Here is a 12,093-nt window from a genome sequence, read left to right on the forward strand (position 1 = left end):
GTATGCAATTAGCGGCGGGGTTTACCCCGTGCCTAATTGCTGGCAAAAATCTCTGTGGCGTGGGGAAAAGCTATTCAATTAGCCTTTTTCCTGTGCCAAAAACTTGGGATTCAGGCACGGAAACCCACTGATTCCGCGTAAAGTGCTAAATCAATTTTTTTTTTACCCAAACGCGAACCCGATATTGTGGTTTTTTTTTCCAATGACTTTACGGTTCAGTCGACTGTGGGGACTTGCGCGTGGGGTAATCCCCTTACCTGAATAGCTCCGGTGCGGCAATTAATTGAATACCCCCCTAAGTATTTCAGCTAAATGATTCTCTAGTATTTTAGCATTTCTATTGGTATTTTCTTCTTATAATTACATTTTATTCTGCTTTTTTAGTGCTGGCCTTTTTCCTCTCCTTACAAACGCTGCTATGTCTGTGAAACCAGTATTACTTAGCCTGTATGAGATGTATTACCTACCTTTGGGCAAGACCTTAAAACCAGGCCTGCAAGGACTGCTCACTGGTATACTTCCTGGCTTGGAGGAGGGCTCTGAATATTATGACAGGTTAGTGACTAATAACAGTAATTGTCATTAGGAATAAACAAAGCAATTCATGAAAGAGCACCAGTCTTGAAGCTTGCAAAATAAAATCTCTCCTTCCCCAGTAAATACCTATTTTCTATGGCAGGACCTTTTATAGCACTAGATTGTGACAGATGTATGTTAGATTTGATTGTAGTATTTTGTTGTATTCTTAAGGGTCAATTCAATATGCCGCGTTCGGCTTGCTGCGTGAGTAGGAGCGGCCATATGCCGCACTTAGGAAGCCCCATACTCTGTTTTTTTTCTTCGCGGCCCTGCAGGGCCAGGTACAAATATCTGCAAGTCTGGGGTGAGATGAGGTACTGTTGTTGCAACACTTTGCCCACTTGCACATAATTTAATCAAACCCTTAGCGTTGTGTGTGAATAGGGATACAAGGTGTTAAAGGTAAGAATTGCTTCTCTCATGACATACGTTCATTATACTTTTAACATTGCAATCAGGAATTTTGTTATTAGTCTGTTAATAAAGTTGTGTAACCCTTTGTCTTTCCATGTACAAGATTTTACACTGCTAGTGAAATGATTGTGCCCTTAAATGACTTTGCAGAACGAACACCCTCCTGGAGAAGGTGGCCTCAGCAGTGGAGCAATCTGCCTTTTACAGTGCTCTATGGGGCAGTCTGCTCACCAGCCCCGCAGTGCGTCTGCCTGGCATCACATATGTCCTGTCACATCTGAATAGGAAGCTGTCAATGGAAGACCAGCTTTACATCATTGGAAGTGACATAGAATTAATGGTAATGTGATTTGTAGACCTGCTACTTGCTCTCATAACAGAAAAGAGAAAGATCCCGCACAGGACTAAAAATTTGCGCCCTACCCTGAGTTATGCTTTCCAAAAAAAAACCCATAGAGAACAGCAGAAAAGTGGTCCTAATTAAGAATGTCAGAAAAAAGTGACAGTTGGAGCTTTAGATTACTCCCAAATCCTCACTTTTTATGTTTATGCCCTGAAACTTGGCATGCACCGAGCGACAGTTCTACCTGTCCGTACCAAATTTCAGCTCTGTACCTCCAATAGCTTTTGAGGTGTAACCCCTTAAACATCATGCCCCCCCTCCGGAATTCTCTATGGGAGAATTGCAGTTTTTTAGATGCTGCCTTAATATAAGGGCACGACTGTGCCCTTATAGTATTGTGTAGTAGGTATAGTATAGTACAGCGCTGAGGTGTCTCCGTCCCCTCTGCTGTCCAGTGTCTTACAGAGAGAGGACACTGGATGAGAGATATACGAAATCAGCGCTGATGGAAAAAGAGTAAGTGCCTGGAGTTAGGTGGTCTCTGATGTCAGTGACAGTGCAGAGGACAGATTCTTGCTCTGTCAGTTCTGATAGCCCAAAAAACAACCTACTACCTTCATTTAATTTCGGTATATGTAATATAATTTGATAAGTATAATAATTTGAAAATACATATACTTGTACAAACTGCAGTCATTTTAATATTTCTTGTAGTTGTTAAATATACTTTCTAATGTCTTTTTTTGTTTGCCTGTTCTATGTGGTTTATTTGAAGGAGTCCATGTCTGTTGTGGTGTGGCCACAACAATAGCTACTATTTAAACTAGGGGTGTGCATCGGCCACTTTTCGTGTTTTGTGTTTTGGTTTTGGATCTGGATCTTTCTTCGTGTTTTGGATCTGGATTGGTTTTGCCAAAACCACCCTTCCGTGTTTTGGGTTCTGGGTTTTGTGTTTTGGATCTGTATTTTTTTGAAAAAAAGCATAAAAACAGCTAAAATCACAGAATTTGTAGGTTTTTCTGCTCCTATGCTATTATTAACCTCAATAACCTTAATTTCCACTCATTTCCAGTCTATTCTGAACACCTCACACCTCACAATAGTGTTTTTATGTCCAAAAGGTTGCACCGAGGTAGCTGGATGACTATGCTAAGCGACACGAGTGGGCGGCACAAACACGTGACCCATCTAGGAGTGACACTGCAGGACATGCACACTTTAACAAATCAATCATTTCAGCGCCAGGGTCTGCCACACAACTGTGGCTGAAATGATTGGTTCGTTTGGGCCCCCACAAAACAAGCTGGCAATTAATGTGTCCCTGCACAAACTGGCTCTACGGAGGCAAGATGTCATCCTCATCCTCCTCATCCACCGATTCCTCACCCTCTTCAGTGTGTACATCCTCATCCTCACAAAGTATTAACTCGTCCCCACTTGAATCCACCACCACAGGTCCCTCTGTACCTTCTGGAGGCTGGTCTCCCTGGAAGAGCTGATAATTCATTTTGATGAACATCATCTTCTCCACATTCTGTGGAAGCAACCTCCTACGCCTTTCGCTGACAAGGTTCCCGGCTGCACTAAACACTCTTTCGGAGTACACACTGGAGGGGGGGCAACTCAGGTAAAATAGAGCCAGTTTGTACAGGGGCCTCCAAATTGCCTCTTTTTCCTGCCAGTACAGGTATGGACTGTCTGACATGCCTACTTGGATGCTGTCACCGATGTAATCCTCCACCATTCTGTCAATGGTGACAGTATCATATGCAGTGACAGTAGACATGTCAGAAATTGTTGCCAGGTCCTTCAGTCCGGACCAGATGTCCAAACTTGGTCCTGCCTGCCCTGCATCACCGCCAGCGGGTTGCTTAGGATACCTAAGTTTTTTCCTGGCAGCCCCAGTTGCGGGAGAAAATGAAGAAGGAGCCGTTGACGTGTCACGTTCCGCTTCAGCTGACAGTGTGTTCACCAGCAGGTCTTTGCACCTCTGCAGGCTTGTGTCGGCCGGAAAGAGAGACACCACATAGGCTTTAAACCTAGGATCGAGCACGGTGGCCAAAATGTAGTGGTCTGATTTCAACAGATTGACCACCCTGGAATCCTGGCAAAGCGAATGAAGGGCTTCATCCACAAGTCCCACATGCCGAGCGGAATCGCTCCGTCTTAGCTCCTCCTTCACTTTCTCCAGCTGCTTCTGCAAAAGCCTGATGAGGGGAATGACCTGACTCAAGCTGGCAGTGTCTGAACTGACTTCACGTGTGGCAAGTTCGAAGGGCTGAAGAACTTTGCACAACACGGAAATCATTCTCCACTGCGCTTGAGTCAGGTGCATACCCCCTCCTTTGCCTATGTCATAGGTGGATGTATAGGCTTGTATGGCCTTTTGCTGCTCCTCCATCCTCTGAAGCATATAGAGGGTTGAGTTCCACCGCGTCACAACCTCTTGCTTCAGGTGATGGCGGGGCAGGTTCAAGAGTGTTTGCTGGCGCTCCAGTCTTCGGCACGCAGTCGCTGAATGGCGAAAGTGGCCAGAAATTTTTCGGGCCACCCAAAGCGTCTCCTGCACGCCCCTGTCGCTTTTCAGAAAATTCTGCACCACCAAGTTTATTGTGTGAGCAAAACATGGGACGTGCTGGAATTTGCCCAGATGTAATGCCCGCACAATATTGGTGGCGTTGTCAGATATCACAAATCCCCAGGAGAGTCTAAGTGGGGTAAGCCACTGGGCGATGATTTCCCTCAGTTTCTCTAAGAGGTTGTCGGCGGTGTGCCTCTTACTGAAACCGGTGATACACAGCGTAGCCTGCCTTGTAACGAGCTGGCGTTTCTGAGATGCTGCTACTGGTGACGCTGCTGCTGTTGCTGCGTAAGGTGATACATCTACCCAGTGGGCTGTCACAGTCATATAGTCCTTAGTCTGCCCTGTTCCACTTGTCCACATGTCCGTGGTTAAGTGGACATTGTGTACAACGGCATTTTTCAGGACACTGAGGACACTTTTTCTGACGTTTCTGTACAGTCTCGGTATCGCCTGCCTAGTGAAGTGGAATCTAGACGGGATTTGGAACCGGGGACACACTACCTCCATCAATTGTCTAAATCCCACTGCACTAATGGCGGATACCGGACGCACGTCTAACACCAACATAGCAGTCAAGGCCTCAGTTATACGTTTTGCTTCAGGATGACTGCTGTCGTACTTCATCCTCCTCGCTAAGGACTGTTGGAGGGTCAATTGTTTAGTAAAAGTAGTGGTGTTCCTACTTCCTCTCTGGGATGATGAACGACTCCCAGCAGCAGCAGCAACAGCAGCAGCGGCAGCAGTAGGCGTAGCAATGCAGGATCCTCCGGAGGAATCCCGGATAGGAGAGTCAGTCATGCCAGTGATATGGCCTGCAGGACTACTTCCGATCCTGACTAAGGAGGAAATTGACGAGGAGAGAGTTGACGGTGTGGTTTGCAGGCGCTTGGATACAACAGGACAACGGGATTTAGGTGTCCCTGGACTGCTTACGGTCTGAGCCAAAGTTTCTGAACTTGACAGTAACTTTTTATGAACGCGCTGCAGGTGCCGTATAAGGGAGGATGTTCCTAGGTGGTTGACGTCCCTACCCCTACTTATTTCACCTTTACATATGGTACATATGGCAAGACAGTTGTTGTCCGGATTTGGATAGAAATATTGCCAGACCAAAGAGGTGGAATGTTTGGTCTTCTGCCCAGGCATGACCGTGATGGGCTTTTTCATCCCACGGACAACAACTGTCTCCCCCGGAGCCTGATTTAAACAAACCACATCACCATCAGAATCCTCCTCGCCAACTTCCTCCTCAGCGCCAGCTACACCAGTATCCTCATCCTGTTGTACTTCAACAGTGACATCTTCAATTTGCATATCAGCAAGTGGACTGTGGGTGCTCCTTTCAGCACTTGCAGGGGGCGTGCAAATGGTGGAAAGAGCCACCTCTTCCCGTCCAGTGCTGGGAAGGTCAGGCATCGCAACCACCACCACACTTGGACTCTCTTTGGGGATTTGTGATATCTTCTTAGAAAGCACAGTTCTTCGCTGTGCTTTTGCCAGCTTAACTCTTTTGATTTTTTTAGTGGGAGGAGTGCTTCCATCGTCATGTGAAGCTGAACCACTAGTCATGAACATACTAGGGATCGACCTTAGCCGTTCCTTGCCACTCCGTGTCGTAAATGGCATATTGGCAAGTTTACGTTTCTCTTCAGCTGATTTAAATGTCTTTTTCAAGGTCATTTTCCTGAACTTTGCCATTTGGGATTGTATGTGCCCTCTACTATGACATTGGGCATCGGCCTTGGCAGACGACGTTGATGGCATGTTATCGTCTATGTCATGACTAGTGGCAGCAGCTTCAGCACTAGGAGGAAGTGGTTCTTGATCTTTCTCTATTTTATTTTTATCGGAGAAAGTTTGGTCCTCCATTTATGTTATATCGATTTGATATATACGTGCGGCTAAACACAGAAAATAAATTTTTTTTTGGTTCGGACTGGAGTGTACTTTGTGGGTTACAGCACCCTTTAACGGTCAAGCCAGCCGGCCCTTTACTTATGACACAGGCGCACTCTTGGCACTACTTTGTTGATGCACGTGCGGCTACTGCGCACACAATTCACAAACACAGAAAATAATTTTTTTTTGGTTTGGACTGGAGTGTACTTTGGGGGTTACAGCACCCTTTAACGGTCAAGCCAGCCGGCCCTTTACTTATGACACAGGCGCACGCTTGGCACTACTTTGTTGATGCACGTGCGGCTACTGCGCACACAATTCACAAACACAGAAAATAATTTTTTTTTGGTTTGGACTGGAGTGTACTTTCGGGGGTTACAGCACCCTTTAACGGTCAAGCCAGCCGGCCCTTTACTTATGACACAGGCGCACGCTTGGCACTACTTTGTTGATGCACGTGCGGCTACTGCGCACACAATTCACAAACACAGAAAATAATTTTTTTTTAGGTTTGGACTGGAGTGTACTTTCGGGGGTTACAGCACCCTTAACGGTCAAGCCAGCCGGCCCTTTACTTATGACACAGGCGCACGCTTGGCACTACTTTGTTGATGCACGTGCGGCTACTGCGCACACAATTCACAAACACAGAAAATAATTTTTTTTTTGGTTTGGACTGGAGTGTACTTTCGGGGGTTACAGCACCCTTAACGGTCAAGCCAGCCGGCCCTTTACTTATGACACAGGCGCACGCTTGGCACTACTTTGTTGATGCACGTGCGGCTACTGCGCACACAATTCACAAACACAGAAAATAATTTTTTTTTTGGTTTGGACTGGAGTGTACTTTCGGGAGTTACAGCACCCTTAACGGTCAAGCCAGCCGGCCCTTTACTTATGACACAGGCGCACGCTTGGCACTACTTTGTTGATGCACGTGCGGCTACTGCGCGCACAATTCACAAACACAGAAAATAATTTTTTTTTTGGTTTGGACTGGAGTGTACTTTCGGGAGTTACAGCACCCTTAACGGTCAAGCCAGCCGGCCCTTTACTTATGACACAGGCGCACGCTTGGCACTACTTTGTTGATGCACGTGCGGCTACTGCGCACACAATTCACAAACACAGAAAATAATTTTTTTTTAGGTTTGGACTGGAGTGTACTTTCGGGGGTTACAGCACCCTTAACGGTCAAGCCAGCCGGCCCTTTACTTATGACACAGGCGCACGCTTGGCACTACTTTGTTGATGCACGTGCGGCTACTGCGCACACAATTCACAAACACAGAAAATAATTTTTTTTTGGTTTGGACTGGAGTGTACTTTCGGGGGTTACAGCACCCTTTAACGGTCAAGCCAGCCGGCCCTTTACTTATGACACAGGCGCACGCTTGGCACTACTTTGTTGATGCACGTGCGGCTACTGCGCACACAATTCACAAACACAGAAAATAATTTTTTTTTAGGTTTGGACTGGAGTGTACTTTCGGGGGTTACAGCACCCTTAACGGTCAAGCCAGCCGGCCCTTTACTTATGACACAGGCGCACGCTTGGCACTACTTTGTTGATGCACGTGCGGCTACGGCGCACACAATTCACAAACACAGAAAATAATTTTTTTTTTGGTTTGGACTGGAGTGTACTTTCGGGGGTTACAGCACCCTTAACGGTCAAGCCAGCCGGCCCTTTACTTATGACACAGGCGCACGCTTGGCACTACTTTGTTGATGCACGTGCGGCTACTGCGCACACAATTCACAAACACAGAAAATATATTATTTTTTTAGCACTTGGGGGGAGCACCCCTGATGGACAGAGCACCCCCTGGACAACACTACAGCACCCCTTTAGGACTGGGACACTGCACAGGACTTTGGAACTGACTGCACAACACAGTCCAGCCAGCCCCTATGGACTTTGAAGTAGTGGACACAGCCCCTATTAACAACAGCAGCACAGCACAACACAGCCAGCCCCTATGGACTTTGAAGTAGTGGACAACAGCAGCACTACACTACACTACACTACACAGCACTAACTCCCACCCTCCCTCTTCACTGTCCACAGCCGAGTGAGAAAATGGCGCCGACGCGGGTACCTTATATAGGATCCAAAACCCGCGAGACTCGGAAGGCGGGATGATGACGTTTTGCCTCGATGTCAGATCCGAGTCAGGCGGGAAAAGTCGAGCCTGACTCGGATCGGACTCGGATCGGGGGGGCTCGGGGGGGTTCGGATTTCAGAAATCCGAACCCGCTCACCCCTAATTTAAACACGTGTTCTTAAAGTTTGGAAAATGCATTTCAACGCTGATGGTCTAAAAATTATATAGTATGTAAATGGACCTGTGGACCTATTTTCTGAAAAGCTTTAACAGTTTGTAAAATATAATGGGGTTCTAGAAGAGCACTTATCAATTGCATTGGACACAAAGCTGCAGGGAAGCTCTAAGCACAACATTTTAATACTCTCTTAAAAGTGAGAACACGCGGTTTTCTGCATTTAACATATGATGTTTGTCAATACCTATATGTAAAAAGCTGCGCTTGGAAATCCACTACATTTAAAGTATAATTTTTGTGTCATTTGTTACAATATTAGGACTCAATCCAATTAGCAGCGCCGTTGCCATGGCGTTAAAATGGCGGCAATTGCACAGCATCTCGCGGCCGGCTCAGAGCCTCAATTTGCACAATTTTGCTCAGAGCCCTATGGTGCTGCGAGCACTTTTGCGAGCTCTGGCTGCCGTAAAGTGCAGCTGTTGCTGTGATTACTCGCACCCGAGAGATCATCACGATTAATTGGATTGACCCCTAAGTGTTTTTATTTTTTATACAAATGTTATAATTATTGCTTCATTGGGGGTATCTATTATATTGTTGGTGATGTCCACCTCAGTGCCATCTTCATTGTTTCAAGTTGAGTTTTTAGTTTAGCTCTACTATATATTATTTTACTGTTTACTTTTGTTGTTTGCTTGATACCTAATATGAATACAGCCATGGCCGGAAGTTTTGAGAATTACACAAGTATTGGTTTTCACAAAGTTTCCTGCTTCAGTGTTTTTAGACTTTTTTGTCAGATGTTACTATGGTATACTGAAGTAAAATTACAAGCATTTCATAAGTGTCAAAGGCTTTTTTTTAACAATTTCATTACATTTATGTAAAGAGTCAATATTTGCAGTGTTGACCCTTCTTTTTCATGACCTCTGCAATTCACCATGGCATGCTGTCAATCAACTTCTGGCCACATACTGACTGATGGCCGCCCATTCAATGCTTGGGGGTAAATTTACTGAAGTGAGAGTTCTTAGAAGTGAGTTTTAGAAGAGATGTTGACTATAGCAACCAATCAGATTGTAGCTATTATCTATTAAGGGTCAACACTGCAAATATTGACTCTTTGCATAAACTTAAGGTAATTGTCAATAAAAGCATTTGACACTTATGAAATGTTTGTAATTTTACTTCAGTATACTATAGTAACTTCTGACAAAAAGGTCTAAAAACACTGAAGCAGCAAACATTGTGAAAACCAATACTTTTGTCATTCTCAAAACTTTTGGCCATGGCTGTACATTCTAACCTGTTGTGAAGAATGGGGAAGGTCAGGAGGATTAATATGATCTATTGTTATCTAAAGAGTATTTTTACTTTAATATTATCTATTATAATCTGTGTTAAAAAGTAATTAAATAAGTAAAGTTGTTTAAAGTTGGCCTACAGTATCACTAGCACTTAGGCGTATTAGGATGGAAATTGGCATCCTAGCATTCATCTTTCATTAAAAGTGTTACATGTTCCTAAGGGTTTTATTTTGTTCTAGATCAGGCATGTGTAGTGTCCTTTTAACATGTTTGTTATAACTGTTGCACTTCAGGTGGAGGCCGTGAGCACATCCGTACAGGACTCCAGTGTGCTGGTTCAGAGGAGCACGTTAGACCTCATCCTGTTTTGTTTTCCCTTCCACATGAGTCAGGTACAGGTTTTTCAATAATTAAAGCACTGACTCAGATTTGTCTTAAGAGTCACTCTATTGGATGGTTTTTACCTTCTATTCAGTCAGTGATGAGCCTTCTGCTAGAATTAAGATAATTTCCAAGCCAGAGTGAAATTTTTTAAATGTTTTACTGATTATTACAAAAACAACATCTTTGTATTGTGGAGTGAACGAAACCACTGCCTCCACTGTTTAGGAGACTATTTTTCAGGTTCTGAGATCTCCTTGGTCTAATTAACGATTCTCATTCTCCATATGTAGACTAGCCACCTTTTTGAATTCACTTAATACAGTTATGTCACTCTAATGCTGGGTACACACCAGCAGATATATTGGCCGATCAATTGATCGGCAAATATATTGTGTGCCCGTTGGCCAGTGTGTACCAGTGAAATGTCTGTGAACTACGCCGTTCAGAGACATATAGTGTCGGCTGTACTGCACAGCCGATGACAGATATACAGTATTTGTAGATGGGATGTAGTCAGCATCCCGGCGTGCAGCATGCTAACTGTCAAAATACCGGCGCCAGGGTCCCAACAGCATCGGGATCATGGCTTCAGAATCCCGACCGCCGGCTTCCCAAATATTAGGGGTTAGGGGAAGGATTAGGGTTAGGCACTAGAGGGAGAGTTAGGGTTAGGCACTAAGGGGGGGGGTTAGCTTTAGGGTGCGGGTAGGGGGAGGTTATGTTCAGGCACTGGGGGGGGGGTTAGGTTCAGGCATCGGGGAGGGTGGGTTAGGGGTAAGGCTTAGTGGTAGGATACTCACCTGATGGTGTCGGTATTCTGTCTGTCAGGAAGGATGACGTTGTCTGTATTCTGACTGGCTGCATCCTGACCGCCGGGATCCCATACCCAACCCTTTACAGATATCTGTCCATCATGCAGTTTGTATGGGCAATCAGCCGACAACCCGTACACTTGCAGCGGAGGCTGCAGGGAGGGGGGCGCGGCGCCACCCGTGACCAACAGGACCTGCGACCAGATGACAGATGATGGTTGTTCAATGTGTATGAACAGCAATCATCTGCAGATCACTCGATCTGCAGATATATCTGTTAGGTGTATACCCAGCTTAAGGGGTATATTTACTAAAGTGTGGGTCTTTAGAATTGGAAATGCTTCCCATAGCAGCCAATCAGATTCTACTTATTTATCTAGTACCTTCTAGAAGATAATAGCTAGAATCGGATTGGTTGCTATGGGCAACATCTATACTTCTAAAAGCCCGCACTTTAGTTAATATACCCCAAAGTGTCCGTTTGTTTCCTAACAAAGTTCACTAGACGATTTAATTGACCGGTTGAACGATAACGATATAGTTCAATCATTCATAAATCGTTTGCAAAAATGTCTAAAACGACCAGCGATGCGCGCTCCAGCTGGTCGTTTAGACACCTATCATCGGGCAAACATGCTGGACAACCTGACAATAACGTCAGGTTCAGCATGTTTGCAGATGATTGATGTGCCTACACTGAACGACTGCTTGTTCAGTGTAGGCACAGCACAAACTGACAAATGACTGCACGATTACAATGTCGTAATCGCGCAGTCGTTTTCATGTCTGCTAGTGGTTCGGCACCTTCTGCATACACTCTGATGATATTATAATTGAACCTCTATACACACCTTCCTATACCTTCTAATATCCTGCCTATACCTTCTAATATCCTGCCTATACCTTCTAAGGATAACGCTAATTTGCGTACGCAGTCATACAGTAAATCAAGACTTAGACCTGGAATCTGTGGTTCCAAAGCACAAGTATTATTCAAGTAAAAGTACAGTCAGTTACACGCAATTGATCCAGACACAATTTAGGCGCAAAGGAGTTATACAGACCCAAGTACAGTATACATACGCAGCGCTTTTGGTACCAGATGTTGGGCATCAGCAAGAAACCCCTCAGTCAGCATTCAGCAAGAAGACTAAAGACCCAGTGTTGGAGCACACATATTTATACCCCCTAGGAATAGGCAAAACAATGGGGACGTTTGTTGCTGATGCTATTAGTTCCCAAGGGGGATCCATCTGTTACGAAGCATTTAACAGGCTGGTTCAAATAGACTCACCCAGCCTGTAACAATTGGGGGTCTCTCCCTTCCCGCCCCCTGTAACATCCTAATAGTTAATACATTTTGTTGTTTGAAGTCTCTGCGTTCCATAATTTGAGAATGCATGATGCGATCTCCCCACCGATATCACCGGAATACTGTGGAAAGAGTACGCATCAGTACGAAACCAAACACGGCTTGTTTAGCAT

At 45.1% G+C, this 12,093-nt stretch overlaps 1 protein-coding gene across 4 annotated transcripts in view; it reads left to right on the plus strand.

Annotated features, from left to right (window-relative positions):
* DOP1A (DOP1 leucine zipper like protein A) overlaps positions 1 to 12,093 on the plus strand; it is a 122,502-nt gene that overhangs the window by 30,941 nt on the left and 79,468 nt on the right. For all 4 annotated transcript variants that reach the window (XM_088471793.1, XM_088471772.1, XM_088471785.1 and 1 more), the window contains exons 4-6: positions 385 to 555; positions 1,144 to 1,333; positions 9,706 to 9,804. In XM_088471793.1, the coding sequence (XP_088327919.1) occupies positions 385 to 555; positions 1,144 to 1,333; positions 9,706 to 9,804 (460 nt within the window). The remainder of the gene's footprint in view (positions 1 to 384; positions 556 to 1,143; positions 1,334 to 9,705; positions 9,805 to 12,093) is intronic.

Source organism: Taudactylus pleione, unplaced genomic scaffold (genome assembly GCF_031769625.1).
Source record: "Taudactylus pleione unplaced genomic scaffold, aTauple2 ptg000015l, whole genome shotgun sequence".
NCBI classification, from domain to species: domain Eukaryota; kingdom Metazoa; phylum Chordata; class Amphibia; order Anura; family Myobatrachidae; genus Taudactylus; species Taudactylus pleione.